This window comes from Rhineura floridana, chromosome 14 (assembly GCF_030035675.1).
Source record: "Rhineura floridana isolate rRhiFlo1 chromosome 14, rRhiFlo1.hap2, whole genome shotgun sequence".
Classification (NCBI taxonomy): Eukaryota; Metazoa; Chordata; class Lepidosauria; order Squamata; family Rhineuridae; genus Rhineura; species Rhineura floridana.
Window position 1 is genome coordinate 1,840,442 of NC_084493.1, and position 19,914 is coordinate 1,860,355.

At 43.8% G+C, this 19,914-nt stretch overlaps 1 protein-coding gene across 7 annotated transcripts in view; it reads right to left on the reverse strand.

Moving 5' to 3' along the window:
• The window catches only part of GLCE (glucuronic acid epimerase), a 93,640-nt gene that overhangs the window by 33,701 nt on the left and 40,025 nt on the right, over positions 1-19,914 (reverse strand). For 4 of the 7 annotated variants that reach the window (XM_061595151.1, XM_061595154.1, XM_061595150.1 and 1 more), the window contains 2 exons: positions 8,586-8,657; positions 8,295-8,404 (listed from right to left, as the gene is read on the reverse strand). In XM_061595151.1, coding sequence (XP_061451135.1) covers positions 8,295-8,374 — 80 coding nt within the window. In that variant the 5' untranslated portion in view covers positions 8,375-8,404; positions 8,586-8,657. Of the gene's footprint in view, positions 1-8,294; positions 8,405-8,585; positions 8,658-9,717; positions 9,854-19,914 lie in introns of all 7 variants that reach the window. The other 3 variants (XM_061595156.1, XM_061595155.1, XM_061595153.1) reach the window with 2 other exon arrangements.

The following is a 19,914-nucleotide window of genomic DNA, read 5'->3' on the forward strand; positions in this document are numbered from 1 at the left end:
CTCCTAACTCTTTTAATCATTGTTTTAAAATGGGAATTTATTATTTTTTCTTGTTTTTAGGTCAGTTTACAAAAATATAAACACTCTTGAAGGGTAGCTATAGAAACTCAGTAAATAATAAGAGTAGGCAAGAGCTTGTGGGCTAAGTTTGACACAGAACTTCAGAAGCTTCCTTATGCCAAGTCAGATCACTGGCCCATCTACCTCAATACTGTCTACACTGACTGGCAGTGTCTCTCCAAGGTTTCAAGCAGAAGTTTCTCTCAGCCCTGCCTGGTGATGTCAGGGACTGAAACTGGGACTGTCTTCATGCAAAACAGACACTCTACCACTGAACCATGGTCCTTCCCACTGGTGGCTCCATGTCAGTGGGACAGCGGAATCCACACCAGTTTTAGTCTGAACTTTCAAGAAAATGTGCAAAGGTGCGGATTCAGTGCCCCACTGATACTGGAGCCACCAGTCTCCACTGGCTCTTTGCCAACACCTTTGACATCTGTAGGAACGCCACTTGAAAGAGATCAACCACTATTTGTCAATTAATGCTTCTGTTATTTAGTGGGGAGAAATTGGATGTTTGCATTAAAGGCAAACCTACTAAATGTGTGCTTTCCAACACAATATGCAAAGTGGAAAAACAGCCATCTTGCGAAATTGGCAATTCTGCAAATTTCACAGTGCAGCCCTCCGGCCAATTAATGTGTACAAAATGCAGACACCGGGGGAAACTGCATAAGATGCATACATTAGTGAAAACAGCATGCAAAAATGTGTGCATTAAGCAAAATTGCATACAAACATACTTATAAAGAAAGAAATTCACACTGAAATGCCGACAGGGAAATTCTACTTGGGAAAACTGAAGCTGCTGAATGTTCATTAGGACTTTTTTAAAAAAACAAACAAAACAAATGCAAACTGCTGTGGAAATACGGAAAACTGAATTTGAGTGTTGAAAAATGAGGGGGGGGATGAGAAAAAAAGGAAAGCCAAAAGTGAGAGATTCAGCCCTCCCTATTATACAGTATGTCAAACCCCTGCCAAGATCAGAGCCAAGGAAAAGGTGGGTGGCCCGTCAATGAAATAAGGCCATTTTATTGGTCCCTACAGGTAATTGACATGAGGAGAAAAGAATTCTAGCTTGTGCCAACATGCCTGCTTACAGTATGATCATCTTCCTACAACAGCTGGTATTCAGCTATTGACTACCCACACACACACACACACACACACACACACAAAAGCTAGGCTGATCACTTCTAAGTCTGTCTATTTCCCCTGGAGGAGGCAAAGCATTGCACTGTATTTAGTGATCATCGATTTGCAAGCTTTGAGCAGATTGCAAGCATATTGAAACCAATGCCTAATGGCCACTGTTTACAAGCTTATGCTCCCCATCATAGCATAATTAACCTAACAAAAATATATCACAAAAATGTGTTGAAACAGGAAATACAATGCCTGCATCAGTAATCATGAACACATAAACATTATTCTGGAGGGGGGGGGAAAGATGGAAGCTATAAAACCAAGCTAAATCATCCTATAAAATAGGATCCATTGATCCACTATAAAATGTGTTTGTTGGCAAGAGAGTCCAAAAACTTCTCAGAAATTATACACGTTTATTTTGCATGTAGCACATCCATCATTGTTTGTAGTTTTTTAAATCAAAACTCTTGCAGCTAAGAAAGTTAGTCATAAGCAGGCTTGCCTCATCGTTGAACAAATATGCCCACCAGCAACACACATGGAGTTATGCAAACTCCAAAGGATTGCTTCCAGGAATGACTCCAAAATTAAGCAAGGGGGCAAGGCGGGAGGGGAGAAGGGGAACAGAAGAATCTTGATCAACTGCCAACTCGTTAAAAGGGGAGTTTAGTCATGAACTACACATTAGCACAAGCATGGCTGGATACCCTGAACTCCAGTAAGCTGAACTCCAGACCACTGACACACCCAGCCACCTTCGCAGCAACAGCTCCTCTGTGCAGCTGAAAAGAATTCATTAGCATTAAGGTTTAGCAGCTTAAGGTTTAACCACTTGCTGAGAACAAACCCTTTGAAGGCAGGTTCTATTGTGGGTTAGACTGAAACCACGGCGCCACAGATAACTCTGTGGCATGACGCTTTAGCAGGTGACATGCACAAGGAGGGAGACCCTGTCTGCAGTTGTCACGAATTCCCGTTCCTCCACGATTAAGTGGCCATCCTTCTGGCACCTTCCACAGCTGGCACCCTCCAGCTATTTTGGACTACAACTCCTATCAGCCCTAGCCAGCACTGGCCTCTAGTGAGCTGAATGGACATACAAAGAAGCTGAATGTTGGAAGATTCAGGACAGACAAAAGGAAGTACTTCTTTACTCAGCGCATAGTTAAACTATGGAATTTGCTCCCACAAGACGCAATAATGGCCACCAGCTTGGATGGCTTTAAAAGAAGATTAGACAAATTCATGGAGGATGGGGCTATCAATGGCTACTAGCCGTGATGGCTGTGCTCTGCCACCCTAGTCAGAGGCAGCATGCTTCTGAAAACAAGTTGCCGGAAGCCTCAGGAGGGGAGAGTGTTCTTGCACTCGGGTCCTGCTTGCGGGCTTCCCACAGGCACCTGGTTGGCCACTGTGAGAACAGGATGCTGGACTAGATGGGCCACTGGCCTGATCCAGCAGGCTCTTCTTATGTTCTTATGTTCTTACTGGGCCTGATTCAAGGTTTTACAATTAGAGTATAAAGCCTTAAACAGCCCGGGACCCAAAGTACTTAAAGAAGCATCTTCTTTAACACCCTCCCACCCAAGTATTACAATCTACAAAGGATGCCCTGTTTCTTGGCCTGTCCTTGGCAGACGTCAGTAGAGCAGTGACTCAGGAAGGGGCATTCTCTGTGGTGGTACCCTATATGTAGAACTCCCTCCCAGGATATATTTGTTTCTCCACCGTAGAAATCTTTAAAATAATGTTTCAATTTTGAACCAAATTAAGTGTTGGTAGTTCTGGTATAGTTTCTGCTATTTTTGCTGTTTTTTAAAACAATGGAGATGTGTTATTCTTTCATTTATTTATTTTTTACCTTAACAGGCTATCCTGTGCTCCTATTCAAGGAAAGCTGTAAGAAAATGATGTATAAACAAACAAACAAACAGTTTCCCCAGAGAACCACCCGCTTGCACTTAGAATCAGTGACAACTCCTGTTGAAGCTACAGGATGTGGCCTGAGCTTTGCTTGCTCTGGTGAAACAAACTGGTTTTGCCAAAAGGGGGCAGATAAGTTTCAAGTCCTCAGGGATGCATGAATAAATATGCTAGTCTGGATGATCTTTAAAAAAAATGCTGGCTGTTTAAAAAGAACTGCATGGAGACAAATGGAAAAATAGAACACCCGCCTCCAGCCCCCCGCAACACTCCTGAACCTAAGAGCGTTGGTTTACTCTTTTGTTGTCGTTTGTGGACAACACTGAAAGCATAAATGGATAAATATTTCCATTTCATAGGTAACAGAAAAATCACTGAAGAGCCAATCTTGCAATGAAATTGGGGTTGAGAAGGTAATGTCAGTATGGTTCCTTTCAAAATGTGCGCCCTGCTTTTTTTCCCTTGGGAAAGAAGCCCGCGATAAATTACTGTGAATCCTTAAAAGGTTTGTAAATAACTACTTGTTTGCACACAAAAAAATAATAATGGCCTCCAGGCAAGGAAGCTTTACAACATTTGGTTCTCTTTTCCCCCCACCCCACCCCCTCTGTTTTAGGGAGCACCACAAATTTGCATGGGCAAATCTCTGGTCTTCTTTGAAAGGCTACAGCAATATCACCTGGCACTCATTCTTTTAGGCACTGGAAAAAACATGATGCCCAGGAACATTTCCAGTCCTCACGCAACTCACCAACTAATCCCAAGAGCCTCCATCCATTCCATACAACCAGCACTGTTTTGCATTACCAAGACATGTTTTCCCCCGAATTCAAATATTGTTATATTCAAATTGAAACCTGAAGGTTCCAGTTGCCTTTGGATGAGGAATCGCTGTCCTTCCTGCAACAGGGCCCTGAAGTATGTCGACGTGGCAGTTTCCAAAAGAACTGCAGGAGGAGCATCCACTTGGACGCTACCCCTGGAAACTCAGACAGGCTCACCTTCAGAGGGAAATTGCTGAATGAAGGCCACAAGGCACAAGGAGCCAGTCTATGAGGAAATTTCCAGACACTCGTCTTGCAACAGTATTGTTTAACTTGTTTTTTACACTGAGGGAAAGAAAATGAGTGATGCATTCTAAACTGTTTTCACAGAGTCAATCTGGAAGCCTGAAAACACAAAACAAACTTTTTTTTAAAGAGTGTAGCAGGAGAAGCAGCAGCAGAAATTCCATAAAGCAAGAGGGAAAAAGACCTAAGAAGAGTCAGGAGTTGCCGAAGTTGGAGGCCCACCTCACAGAATCAAGTGTCAGTTCTGTCATTACAACAAGTTCCTGGACTGCACCTCTTTAGACTGCAGAAGCGGCACTTGTGTGATTGACAATTCTTCTCTCTCTCTCTCTCTCTCTCTTATAATATTATTATTCTCTATATATAAAAATTTCCGGGCATAGAAAGCTCAGAGTTGTATCCAACTAAGTTTTACTCAGAGAAGACCCATGACAACAGACATGACTAACTGAGCTCCATTAATTTCAATTGGTCTACTCTAAGTAAAACACAGCTGGGTACAACCCATGGAGAAGAATTCTAGACTTGCTTTCTTCCCAATATGCTAGTTCTGGGTGCACAGGGATTTTTTTAAAAACGGTTGAAGCTTTCAGCCACTTGCAATTTGGTGCAGCCCAGGAACATTTTACCAACTCATTTGCTCTTTCCACGATCTAGCCCAGAGTCCCTTCTCTGTGGATTTGAATGAAATCAGATTGTTTTCCCAAAGGCACACCTAACCCTCTTCAAATTATGTTCCCACTGGCCCTCCTGACCATGGAGGCAGGAAAATCTGGGGGGGGGGGGAAGCGCCATACACTACCTGAACTATTTTAAAAACAGTACAAAATTTTAAACACTTTAAAACACGACAAATTGACACTTTACAGAAAATGCTAAAACCAATAAAAAACATTAAAACCTAATATTCCAACAGGAGCATCACAGTCACTGTAGGGAACGGGGCATGTTTGCTTTTTTCAATTTATCAAGTTAAACTGCAAAAAAGAAAAAAGGAAGAAGATAACGCTTCGACCGTGAAGAAAAACAACACACGTGCAGAAGCTAGAATCTGGGGACTCCATTACTGAAAAAGGGTGACGCATACAAGCAGACACATGACAGGCCTGGCCATAACTGCAGAATGGCAAGTCACTGCTCTTAAGAGCAGTCAAATTTAGGCATTACAGATTTGACAAAACAGACTTAAATTGCCGACTGCTGGCACACTTAACTCCTTGGCCTGTGCTTGGCCAGATTATGCCACCATTGCTTGTGTTGCACCTTTTAGCCTTTCCTGCAACTGGCTGTAGCTTTGCACGCAGAAGATTCTAGGTTTTATCCTCAACGGCATCTCCAGGGAGGGCTGGGAATGGCCTATGCGTGCCTAAAACCTTGGAGAGTCGCTGTCAGTCAGTGTAGAGCTGGATGGAACAATGATGTGACTTGGAATAAAACAGCTTCCTCTTTGCCAAATCCTCCCCATTTAAGGTGGGTTGTGCTGGACTCTCACCCCTTGCACATCCAACTCTAAGCAGTTTTCCTTGGTGAAACAGCCTCCCTGTCCAGACCACTTTCCTAGTTACTAGCCTGCTGCACCCTCGTGACAGGTGGGTGAGCTTATTTAGAAACTTATGCCACCAATGCTAATAGATTCTTCTAATAAATCTATTTTTAATTGGGGCATTCAAGACTGGAATCTTGGAGCTCCAAAATGGGATCACACAGGTCAAGCATTATCACTGTCACTCTACCCACAGACATTCTGACCTTAATCTGAAGGGATTTAGACACCACCTGTACACCAGGCTAAGCAAAGAGGAGTGAGGATTTGTCTTAGAGGACAGTGCTGTGGGTTACCCACTGAAAAGCAATGGGGATTTGAAGTCACAATCAACTGCTTCATGGACCATTTTGAGGCTGAAGAGTTGTCACCTTGTAATTTCCCCTTCAGTAGTAATCAGTTGACAAGCTACCAGTTGGCACCTAAACAGTTTCTTATTTCCCCAGCCCCATTTTGACAGAGAAACCTGTGAATGACGCTCCATGTAATAAGAAGCCTCTGGGTGACTGCAGTATCTAGCAGTTGCAACAGCTGCCACAACCACCTCAGGACTCAGGGCACTTTGACAGGTGGCTTGTTGCTCTGAAAACATCGAAAGGGAAAGTGCTGAACCCCAATCCACCTAGTACTTATCTGCCCAAATCTTCCAAAAACTTCAACATACAGTTTTTCCTTGTGCGTATATAAGTCTGCATATTTATACCCTTTTCAATTTAAGTCAACAACTCATTGACTTAACCAGGCAGAGATTTTCTCAATAACCCGTGATCTCTTCTTCCACCATATTAACAAATTCAGTGTCAGTTTAAATATATTAAATACTGCAATACAGCAGTCAGAGAGGAAGGGGGAATGAATGAATGAATGAATAATTCATGAAGGCAAAAATAGTTTACACAAATCATTGCCATTTTGCAATCATCACTCTTTTCCCTCTATCTTTCCCCTACCCCAAAGAACCCCCCAAAACTACATTTAAAGCAATCACGTCCCTGATATGGGCCTTTTGACAGCAAAATTATTTTCAGCAAGCAGCACATTCATAGTAATGTCCAATACATCCATCAGTTTTTTAAAAAAGCACGCCCAGGACAAAAGTCTATGAATAAGTCTGCTTTCCCTCAGCAGAATTCAATCTAACCCGCTTCTAAATATGTATGCCATAACATTAAAGCTCTGTGGACTGCCATCAGTTCCCCTGCAGTTTAATTTCATCAACCCTTGAAATTCAGATCAGCAAGCACTTTCATCCTAAAAACTCTGGAAGCTCCATAGGGGAAGCTGCAAAATGTATTTATAGGATGCATTTTAAACACATAGCAGAAGGGAAAGGGTGTGGAACTTGCCAGCAAATTAAGTGCACACTCTGAAATTTTATTACGTGCAAGCTCAATAGCAAACCTATGACCAGTTGAAGCTTAGGAGCTATGAAAGGTTTTTATCCAAAGAGGATTCTTCCACAGAGGAAAGAATATAGTAAGTATCTGAGACAAAATTCTAAAATATTAGCTGAACTGCTCTGGCTTGGAATACAGGCGAACACCACAATGCATAACACCTTATTCAGACAAAAAACATGCAATATGTTATTTTCCTTCTTTAAGCCAAGCTGTTAAGATGAATGAATGTATCATACTTTCCTTCATTTGAAAATAAGTGTCTGGAACATTTTAACATGGAACTTATCTGGCAGAAGTACACAACTTCATAGGGCCGAGAAAGTGTGTGGATTCTGCCTACATTAGGTCACTATTTAAAATGACTTTACACTTTTTTATGCCATATTAAGAAGAAAAATTAACACATGGAGATTTTAAATAGAAAATTATACTGTTATAATCTGGACATAAGATTAAAGAGGTTCTTTGTCAATCTTAACTCTCCTTCCAACCCCACTTTCCTGTTAAGCTATAAATACAGAGGGGAATTGAACCGACGTCTGGAAATATACTGCCTAGTTTTAATTTAGCTTCCTAGACTCTTTCAGGTAAGTTCTTCCACACCATGATGAGCAGAGATCTCAAGTTAAGCCCTGTGGTTAAGAAACTGCCAGAGGAGATTAGTTCTCCAGAAATTGTTATCAAAGGTGGCACACTTTCAAGAACCTCCAAGTTATTTTTAATATTACAGTGTTTTTGATATGGACAGTCCTACGAAATTTTCAACTTTTAAAGGAAACACTACCTCGCTATTTCATTACTTAAGTCTAGCAACAATTAAGGCTGCACAGAAGGAAATATTTATGAACCTGAACAAGTAGATTCATGCTTTGTTCAAGGAGGCTCACCTCTCAAGTCGCAAGAGGGAAAGCAGGCATTCAGTAATTGCACGTTGCAGGGTACCTGTAATTGCTGGTTACCTAGATCATTGGTTTCATCAGTTAGCACCTACAGCCAAGAGAGCTCTTTAAAAATAAACTTTTTTAAAAAACAGTGCTGCTCACTCTCCCTCCCCCCTTGTAAATCTGTTTACCGAGGAAACAAAAAGATTACAAGTTGCAGTTCATGCACGACAGACCTTCAACTCTACATCGAGGCTACCCTCACCTCTTCCCTGTGCCTTCCAACAGTTTGATCACCCTGGACGAGTCCTTGAGGTTAACCAGCCTTCCCTTCCTTTCACCCATGACTCCTTTCGCACATGCTAGTCAGATGCCCTGCACAGCAGGAAAGTTTATTAACATGGAATAAACATTAACAGTTTCAGTGCCGGGGGTGCAGACGGTGCATTTTCAGAGCTTTTCCAATCCCAGGAATTCCTGGCTGGGTGCAATGGAGAGACACAGAGTTCAGACAAAGCATTACAAAAAGAGAATGATTCAATGAAGACCATCTTACCTTAAGTCAAAAGGAGGCCTCTAAACACTAATGCATCTCTGGATCCAAGCTTTTAAGGTTTCTAGTAACCACCTGGGAAATTAAAAAAAATAAAGGTAATTAAGATCCCCAAAGATGTGTTCTGCTGTGTGCAACAACTCCTCCTCCTCGCAAGCAGCACTTTCTGCTCTCAAAGGCAGCCCTGTCGATACAATTCTAGGCTCGACACAGGGACTCGTGGAAGGATCAGGTGCATAAATGTCATTTCCTCAAGGCAGCTGCCTCAGCTGCGAACGAGTTTAATCCGCTGGGTCTGCTGGAATCCTACCTAATTGAAGATTTAATCCCAACAGCTGCCCGGTGGTGTCATAAAAGGCACATCTTTTATTAAATGTTTTGGGTTCAAATCCCCCCATATTTAATAGCATGTCTTGCTTTAAATAAACAGAGTTCCACTCGAGAGCCTACATTTTTTAAAAAGGGGGTGGAGAAAGAGAGATTTAAAAACAAAAGCTAACACAACGCTGCCAGGCCAGACTCTCCAGCCTCCAACAAACTGTTCTCACCTATTCCTGTGCTTAAAAGAGACAATGTTTGCACGTTTGGGTTGGTTTGCAAAACAGGCCCCAAGTTAAAGAGAGATTCCTCCTCTGGCACGGTATTGGCTAAGATTTCCCTTAATCTGCATATTTCTCATAAATACCAGAAATAAAGTCAAAAAAGCACTGGGGGGAGGGGGGGGAATGCAAGGAGGAAATATTATATATTTAAAAGTTGACTGAAAAAACAAAAAGGATTCCATGATACTCAGATGTGGCAATCTCTTTTAAAACAGAGGAACCCTAAGGACCCAAAGCAATACAGAGCTGGAAAACAAACTTTTGATTTAAGCTGTATCAGCCCTCCCCCCCTCACCTAGTCCAGGAGGCAAAACTGCTCTTAAGGAAGAGTTTTCCAATATGCAAACTTGAATATTTCTCATCTTGCTGAAATACCCCTAATGTACTATTGCCATTAAAACAAAGTACAAACTTCTTTCTAATTAAAAATTATGCCTAATACAGTCAAGGTCCATGTGCCATTTCTCTACATAACGACTTCGCTAGAGGCTTGATTTAATAAACAAAGGCAGCTTTAATAATTCAGATCTTACTTTGCAAAAGATGCAATGGGCCTGTCAGAATCTTTCTGCAATACAGTACATTTTTTCAGCTTCTCTAAGTCTTCGCATATATTTAAGTCTGTGTCTTGCTTTTTGAATGTTGATCACTTCAGCGTTCTTTTCTGTTCTTTAGAAGATTAAATGTAACCACAAAAGCATCTTTATTACTGCATCGGGCACCATTAAATTGTTAGCTTTTCTTCCACAGCTCAAGAAACAAAAAAGATACAGGCATTGAACATCCTTATAACAAAATGTTTGGGGTCTTCCCTGCCCCCCCCAGTATTTCTTGCATAATTTGGAGAAAAGAAATGGAACAGAGGAAAAAGGAAGAACAGGCTTCAGCTGCTGCAAACCTCAAATGTGCATTTTTAATGATTACAGCCCAGCAGTGTAACATCTTCCCCGAAGACACACAACCGTGATGGATGCTTTTTTAAAAAAATACAGCAGGCTCCGCTTTACAATGCCTGGGAAAGCTGTTTTCCCCCCACGCTTCCACTCTTTCAACCATCTTTAGGCTTCTATGAAGAAATTCCGCTCTAGAGAAGCAGGTCATCAATTGCTACCCAGGAAAACACTCCCCCCCAAACACACTTTCATCAGCCAAGATAACCTGAATTCCACAGACCTATACCAGTGGCCGCTAATCTATGGCCCTCAGATATGACTGGACTTGGGAGTTGCCCATCATCCCTAACCAATGGACTTGCTGGCTGGGACTGACGGCAATCCCACAACACCTGGAAGGTCACCAATACTATGGGGGGGGGAGGACCATAACTCAGTGGTAGAGCATATTGTGTGGAATAGCGATCCTCTCAAGATATATCAGCAGTTTATGGACAGAAATAAAAACATGTTTGCCCCGACAACTTTTCCAGCTGGATGAAAAGTCTCTGCCATGGGTGTCCACTTGGCATTGTTTTTAACATTCATATTCTGTTTTTAACTATTTTTTTAGTTGTCTTCATTATGTCGTGTACCATCACCTTGACATATATATATGGAAGGCAAAATTATGATGATGGTATAAGCAGCATATGGCTTGTATGCAGAAGGTCTCAGGTTCAATTCCCTGGCAGCATCTCCAGGTAGGGCTGTGAGATAACCTTGTCTGAAACCCTGGTGAGCTGCTGCCAGTCAGTGCTGGCAATACTGAGCTAGATGATTTCAAATAAATAGAATCAAATGTATAGGCTCCGTGAGTTCAAGGAGCTGGAAAGCAGGAATAATAGTTCAGGTGACCTTGGGTTGCTTCCAGCGATGCTGAGTGGCAACTTCTTGCCTTTCCCAATTTCTGTGTGCTCAGCTTCATTCTGTCTGTTCTGCTTGAAACTGAGCACTGAGGAAAGAAGAGGCATTTCGGGTCTAATCTAATTAGAATTGGCTGTGTGGGATGCCGCAGCCCCCCCACACACACACACAGAGAGAGAGAGAGAGAGAGAGAGAGGCCCTCAGAAGCAAAGAGTGGCTGAAGGCAGCTGGTTCAATCCCAGGGATTTTTCTATTAAAAGGCAGCACCTTTGCAAAGAGGGGAAAAAACCCCTTTGATCTACAAGACTAGGCACAGAACATGGAAAGAAGACTCTGGGCATAATCCACCAGGAACATCTCACGCACACACCCCATTCATTTCAGAGGGGCTTGCAAAGGACAACAAACGTTCCCAACAAATTGTGCAGCTAAAGATTAAGGTCTACATGTCAGATCACAGCACAGTAGATGAAGCCAGAAGGTTACCAGTTTTAGCTTCCTTTGAAATACATGGATTCATTTTTTTATGCAAGCAATGTGTTTCTTTTCAACTACAGCTTTCCATTTCAAGCAGTCTGCATGGACAAGATCCAATTAAATCTTCTAAGTGCAGATGGCTTTTACGCCCATGAAAAATATATCAAAGGAGAAACAGAGTTCATAATTGCTTGGATATGCATCCAGCAAAGATAGCTTCTCTACCAGAACATTCCTTTCCCTGGTAGTGTTAAGTCTTGATTTCATTTATGTCTCAACTAGTCTCTTTATACTCATATATTAACAATGGAAAAACCTAGGGCAAAATTCAAAGATAAATGCCATCTGGATCACAAGGGCCCACAGCAGGCAGCTGTGCATGGTATGTTTCCAACATCACAATACTTAACTCTGATTCAACAGCTGCAAACAGAGGCCAGAAACCCTTAAGAGTAAGCAAGACTAGCAAAAGGTAAGCTAAGCAAGCTCTGGTGCACTTGGACATGGTAACCCCCAATTTGTTTGCACAGGCCACTGGCTCATCACCGGCCAGATCAAATCCAATGAACTTTATTTTAATATTTTAAAGCCATACTTTCATATAAAATATCACAAGGCGGTATACAACCTGACACAAAATGCTAAAATAAAAACAGCACAAAACAGATATCAGTGGCAAAGAATCTCAAGTTCGAAAGGCCTGTCTGAATAGGTTTCAAAAGCCACCTGAAAGCAATCAGGGATGACTCCTGCCAGACTTATAAGGGCAAGGAGTTCCACAGGGTAGGGCCTGCCATACTAAAGGTGTGGCCCCTTGTGAAGACCAGCTGAAGTTCAGGGCATGTGGGACCACCAAAACTGCCCCATCAGAAGACCTCCATAATCAAGGAGGAGCATAAGGAATCAGGTGGTCCTTAAGGTATTTTGCGCGCAAGTTGTTTGGGGCTTTGTGAATTAACACAAGGACACACACACACATATATGTAAGGCTCTGCTCTGAAGTGTGGTCTAGACCAGCCTTCACCAAGCTGGTGCCTTCCAGCTGCTTTGGACTACAACTCCCATCAGCTCCAGCCAGTGCAGATGGGAGATGTAGTCCAAAACATCTGGAGGGCACCAGGTTGACATAGGCATTTATTTATTTAGACAATTTATGTACCACTTAATTGCAATCATCTCTAAGCAGTGTACAAGTAATGAAACACAATTAAAATAAAAATTGGTTAAAACTATAAAATCAGCATTCAGTTCAAATGCCTGCCAGAATCAGCAGGCCACCGGGTGTTCAACAGTGAGGGGGCCTAATTACGTCCAAAGCCTTCTCCCACTATGCTAACAGCAAGACCTACTTCTTAGCAACTAGACCTGAAGCATTGTGGCTGCAGCAGTCTTCCCCCCGCCCCCTTGCCGGGGTCAGGGAGAGAAGCAGCATTTGACAAGCCCGTGTGTGAAACAAGCAGAAACTCTTTGGGAAGATTCTGCACCTGACCGACCCAGATGGACATTCATTCCAGGAAAGGGCAGCCGCGGATAGCATGTGCATGTGTGGTTGCATGGATTTGGCAATGCCAGTTTAAGCTGCCTTTCTGCTTTCAGGGCCAAGCTACATCTTACAAGAAGTTACCTGAGTCTTCACCACCTATCCCCAAGGAAAGCCTGCAGGGAGCTGGAATCTTGAAAGGATGGCTGGCAGAGGGGTGAGGGTGGAGGGCTAACCCTTTCCCTGCCAGCTATGTTCTCTCTCACCCACTAGTTGAGCCTCCCCACAAGGAGAAAGATATTGGGGGGAAGGACTAAATAGTACTTCCCACCCGCTGAACATGAAGCAACCAACAGCATCTTTATTTATTACTACTGATTTCCTTACTTCGATATCCAACTCTTCTTCCACCACGGAACCCAAAGGTCCAATAATGTGGTACAGAGCAAAGGCAGGGAACATCGGCATGTTGCTGGACTGAAGCCCCCATCAGCCTCACCAAGCATGGCCTGTGGTCAGTAGTCTGGCAACGTTCGGAGGGCCAAAGGTTGCCCATCCCAGAACAGAAGGTGCCCTCACGAAGACATTTCCTTTGAGTGGCCCAAACACAGCTAGAGCTGAAATCTCTGTCATCGGGTTGAATGCCACACTGCACATGGCATTTTAAGAGAGGTGTTCACAGCATGAATCACACTGAAGTGAGGCATTCCAAGAGGTGCTAGAGATGCCTTTAAGGGCTGCGCATCAATCATTCCAAAAGGTGTGGACCCTTTCCTTCACTTACTTTGAGCATTCTCCAGCTCTCTTCTCCCAAATACAAATCAAGGCTTTTAATTTATCTTTTAAGCCAGAAGCTGAGGTGGCCAAAAGTCTCAACAAGAAAGTTTTTCCTGCTTGCAAGTTCACGCTACAATGGACTTTCAACTTCTCATAGTCTACGAAGTCCCAGAATCTATAAACAAGCTGACAATTCGAACACTTTAGCTGTTGGTGAAATCATGAATTAATTAGCACCCTACCAACTGTAAGAACTCAAAGATAATGCAGCAAAATGCCAGTGGAGTCATTTTTCCTGCCTGCTTCCACATCTACTGCAAAACCACTCTGGTTGGAAACGTCAAAGCGCTTACATACATAGAAAGCTGCCTTATATCGTCAGGCCTATTGTCCATCTACCCCAGTATTGCCTACACTGACTGGCAGTGGCTCTCCAGGGTTTCCAGCCCTACCTGGAGATTGAACCTGGGACCTTCTGCATGCAAAGCACGTGCTCTGCCACTGAGCACCAGCCCTTCTGATCTTTATCAAGGGGGCAGGAAAGAATCCTTGGGATGGGAGAACCCTTGTCAAGCCCTGATGGGTGGATCACACACCAACCAACCAACCACAATAACAAAATGCTTAATTATTGTTCATCTTGAACAACTCATGTAATGGCCAGTGAGTTTTCAGGGGCTGGGGTGCTTAATTCTGCTTGGATTTCTGGACAAGGTATGAGGAGAAATCTGTAGAACTATTTTACAAGATTTAACCCTCTCCTCTCAGCCTTTAACAAGGCCCCCACAAAGCAGCTTGCACAAAAATACAAACAGATGCAGTAAAACCTACAGCCATAAAAAATGGCTGTAGTGGCCAGTGGGGCAGCCTTGGGGGGGGCTACATTTATCTCCCATCTTCCCAACAACGCAGACTGAGAGGGGGAGGTGTGGGAAGCTTGGGGTGGCAGCAGACCCAATCCAGGTTCCTGCCGCCATGCGCTGCACCAGCTCTGCACAGCTCCTTTTCAGCCTGCAGCAGCAGCAACCTGTTATTTGGAAGCCAGGAGTGCAACGGAGTCCCACCTGCGCCTCCCCACTGGCCTCAACTGCACTAACTGCACCTCCAGAGTGAGCGTTACCCGGAGGACAGCCTCCAGGCGCCAAATGCAGTGATATGGGAGGGACCAGGTCCTTCCAATATCCTGGTCCATGCGCTTTGAATTGCACCCAGAAACAAACAGGGAGACGGTGCAAATGAATCTGCTCTACAAAGCAAATACCAGGGCGTCCACCACATTTTGCACCAGCTGTAATTTCTAGTGCAGGGCCAAAACTAGCTCTCCAGTTTCAAAGGGCCATTTGCTCTCTTGCAAACTGAGGAGCCATCACCAAGGAGGGACCCAGCAGAAACAAGCACCTGTTCCTGGCACAGGTTATCCACCAAGGCTATTTCAGTCTCAGAAACAGCCCTGAACCTAGACTGGAAAGGATTCAAAATTGTTAACAAGGCAGAAAAGCACAGCAGAGCTATCTGGCTGTTTAGGCAATCAACTCAAATACAACTATTTTAAATCAGCCAGCTTGTGATAACACCCAGGAATGATGCTAGCCTTGAAAATTCATCAGAGCTGTTTCTAGGAAGCAGAATGTCGAGTCTGCCAAGCACCATTCCAGCACACTCTCTCTCTCACACACACACAGGTTATGGTTTAGAGTATTTATATCCCGCCTTTCCAACAAAGAGTTCCTCAAAGTAGCTAATAATAATTAAAAAATCATCAAAATACAAACCCAGTCACGCACCAAAAAACCCCAAACCAAACAAGCACCAGAAAGCCACCAATTAAGACCAGCCATATAATAGCCCCAAAGCCAGGAAGGATTTCATGCCTCCTGCCCCGATGGAATGCCATCAACAAGAGGGTAAGGGCAAACCTCTTGAGGGGTGGGATTCCAAAGTCTGAGAGCAGCTACTGAAAAGGCCCTGCATCATACTCCGAAGACACCCCCCCCTCTGACCTTGGTGTGTTACAGAGGAGAGCCTCACCTACAGATCTCAGTGCTTGGGCGCACTTGTATTCGTGCAGGTGGCCCTTCAGTTACTCTGGTCCTAAACATCTGACGGCTTTACAGGATAAAAACCAGCACTTAAATTGGGCTCAGAAGCAGACCAATAGCCAATACAACTGTTGTAACAAGGGAGTCACATACTACTTATAACCTTTGGGCATATAATTAAAGGTCCATTTGGCTAAAGAGAAAGAAGGGAAACGTTCCCAATCGCTTCTAGAATTAATCACTTAAGTAGTGCACGTGTTAAGTACGGAAGTGTGCCTAGATTCACACTTGACAGACAGAAGCAAGAGGCATGTAAACCAGTCAGTTGCCAGGCTGCTGTCTAGTCTAAAAACAAAGACTGACAAGTAATCAGCTGATCTCCAAGCTGAGCAAATCTCATTGCCATCTGAAAGGGGAGAAGGTGTCTTGAGCACACACAAAACATTAGAACGCATGCACAACCCTCGTTCTGCTGAGCTGGAACAGATAAAAGGATTTGCTTTGAGAAGCCTAATTCCAGAGCAAAACAGCCTAGAAATGCTGAATTTTTAATGAATCCTCTGCCTCAAATGGAAACGCTCTTCTAAACAGAGCCCAGAAGACGAAGGTTTCGGCAGGGGGGAAGAAAGAAACTGCCTGACAGAAGAACAGCAAGAAATCTCCCCAAAACCTTATGTGGAGGGTGGTGATAACTGGGCGCAGCCATTCCAGTGGGCGAGACATCAAGCAGCTCCGAAAAGATGCCCTCTGCCCATGAACTGCCTCCGTTCCAGCTGATCACAAGAACTATTTAGCTTTCAAGATTGTAGATCTTGGGGGGTTTAAATGTTTAAGCTTTTAATTTTTAATTTCTAGGGTTCTGATTATGCTCATATGGAATGTACTTGTGTTTGGTTGTAACTCTCCCAGAGTGGCAGATTAACCTCTGCCAGATGGGCGTCTTAATAAATCTCATAAATAAATAAGGATCGGTAGCTGAGTTTGCTTCTCCCCTCTCTTCCCTCCTCATCTCTTTTTCCTCGTGTGGCATGTCTTTTAAATTGTAAGCCCGTGGCTAGAGACTGGCTTGTTGGAAATGACTCTAGTACACAAGATGCACTGGGAGCGCTTTTTGTCTGTTGAGGGGCAGGCCACAAATGCTCTAAATAAATAAATACTGAATCATTTAAAGGCTTTGACCAGGGGCTCCTGAACCAGGGCTGTGGAGTCGCAGTCGTGGAGTCGGGAGCAATTTTGGGTGGAGTCGGAGTCGGTAGAAATGTACCGACGCCGACTCAGATTCCTTCATAAATGGCAAATGTATATTAACTAGTAATAACAAATTTACTGTCGTAAAATGGTAGCACAAGGCATTTCATCACCACCATGTGAATCCAGAGCTTGGAAAAGTTACTTTTTTAAACTATCAGCCCCAGGGATTGGGCTCGTGGGAGTTGTAGTTCAAAAAAGGAACTTTTCCAAGCTCTAGATTCACGTGGTGGTGATGAAATGCCTTGTGCTACCATTTTACTACAGTAAATTTGTTATTACTAGTTAATATACATTTGCCATTTATGAAGGAGTCGGACAGTAGAAAAATAGGGGAGTCGGGGTTGAAGGTCTGGCGTGCCCCGACTCCACAGCCCTGTCCTGAACTGCGGTCCGTGGACCACCAGTGGTCCGCATGCTTCATCCAGGTGGTCCGTGGCATGTCCACTTTAAACATTCCTATTGATTTAGCCATATTTTTATTGCTTTTTTAAATTTCTTATGTCGTATTTTATTGTGTTACAATTTGAATTCTATAGAACATCATCATCATCATCACAAATTGTCATATTATAAAATACAACATAAGGAATAAAGCTACAATTAAAATCATTAAAAGCTACAATTAAAAATCATACAGTCTGTAGCACAGCACATTACAATTACTACAACAAGCGGAAAAAATGATGTAGGTGGTCCACCAAGACCCTCAGCAATCTTCAAGTGGTCCTTTGGGGGGGGGGGAAGTTTGGGAACCAAGGGCTTAGAAGACGTTTGGAGGTGAAGGACATAATCCTATATCCCTGGGGATGCTACAGCCATGCCTGCTGGGGCTGATGGGGGCTGTATTCCAGCACCATCTGGAGAGCCAAAGGTTCCCCACACCTGCTCTACACAATGGGGACTTGCTTCTGAGCAGACATGCATAAGACGTCAGTGGAAATTCAGCTACAGCAGAGCACCCATTTCCTATTTAAGCAGCATTCCTGTGCCCATCTCTGATGAAGTTGCCAGTTTAAAAAAAAACCACACAAGCACACATAAGGAATGTTGATAAAATAACCATGAGTTAAAAAATAACTGACCTACTTTACACATCCACCTAGGACTCAAGACGCACTGGCATCCACACTGTGCATTAATCACTGCACCAACAGGACGTGCCCCTGTGACAGGCTACGATTCTGCTCCTCCTTGCTGCAAAAGCAGCTTCACAAGGCTGGAGCCAGCTGTCCAAGCCGTCACGAACATGCTACTATTTAATTGATAAAAAGCTGCGGCGGCAGCTTGGTGGAAAGGATCTTAACGCCTCCAAGAGTCAGGGGGTTGGGAGGGCTCTCAGGTTTGCCATAGCTGCAGGGACAAACATACAATAATAGACTTCCCAGAAGGATACTAAACAAGGCTGCGGCAGATTAGGAGCTTGACACGTATTTGAAGGTGGTGGTAATCATCATCATCATCTATGGTGGCAACTCCAGGCATATAGGAGAAGCACAAGAAAGGTGCCCCAAGCATCTCCAATTAAAATGCAAGGCTCTGAAAGTTCTTTGCTGTTCCGGAGACTTGGGAGAACAGCAGCTGCCTGTTAACAAGGAAACAGCAGCACTTTGCTAGGCAGGGTCTTACTCAGTATGTAAAGCAGCTTTACGCAGGCTTGAAGGCAGGACAAGCAGCCATACAAGACAACCCAAACAAATTTCCTGAAGTCAGCCAGCCTCACTGAAAGCCTCGAGCAAAGCTCCCCTTCTTAACAGTCACCACATGGCTGTACAGAGATTGAGATGCAGAAATGGCAAGAGCTGACACTTGCTTCAGTGTGGTGTAGTGGTTAAGGTGCTGGACTACGACCTGGGAGACCAGGGTTCGAATCCCCACATAGGCATGAAGCTCACTGGGTGACCTTGGGCCAGTCACTGCCTCTCAGCCTCATGAAAACTCTATTCACAGGGTCGCCGTAAGTCAGAATCGACTTGAAGGCAGTACATTTACATTTTTTTGCTTGCTTCAAACCTGCAGCCCAGAGATCACCACTTGAGGTCTCCCTCAATGCCCATCAAGCCTCTGAACTCCCCCATTCACTTCTCCTCTTGGTCACATGGTGGCAAGAGCAGTTACGTTTTTCTCCCTTGCAAAGAATGTACAGCTGAAGGAGGAAGTTGGAAGAGTGACTCTCTTTCCCACTTCTTTCAACTCTATGGGCTTTTCAAGGCTCAGGTTAATTTAACTGGATGCTACCCAGATCCTCTGGAAAAACAACATACAGTGTTGGGGGGGGAGGGAGAGCTGATCCAAGGGAGGAGGGAAGAAGTGGCCAAGGACAGCAGCATCTATGGCACTCACTCCAAAATCCAAATGTGCCAACGCACCTGAAAAAAGGTTGGCAACCCCCTGCCATAGCCTAATCCATGGTATAAAACTTGACACTTGTAGCCCGACATCATTTGGTCATGGCCTGTACAAAAGGAACAGATTATCTGATCATCAATAGCACAAAAGCAGGGCCACACATGTAGCCTGCTCCAATTTATACACTGGAAGGCCCCAAACATTACAGCAAAGAAACACAATTTGTTGTTAGGATGCACTATGGCAATTGGCAAAAAATGTGTTGCTCTGTGTAACCCAATAGCTCAGATATTCAGAAACTTGTCAATGTTTGAAGTAAAAGAAAGAAGGAGGGAGGTTAGGCATTAGTAAACTGTGGGGATACTGTAGGGCAAGAATATCAGCCACGAGAAAATGCTAAGAAACTGGCCAGGGTGCCACCACCCCACCTGTGGTCACTGAAAAGTTTTGCCTAGTCCCTTTGAGATGCTGAGTTGAAGAACCACCATCTAATTTTGTCAAATTTTACAGCAAAGCAGCAAGGACTAGAGGCATACTTTAAGAAAGCAAGCTGGACATGGT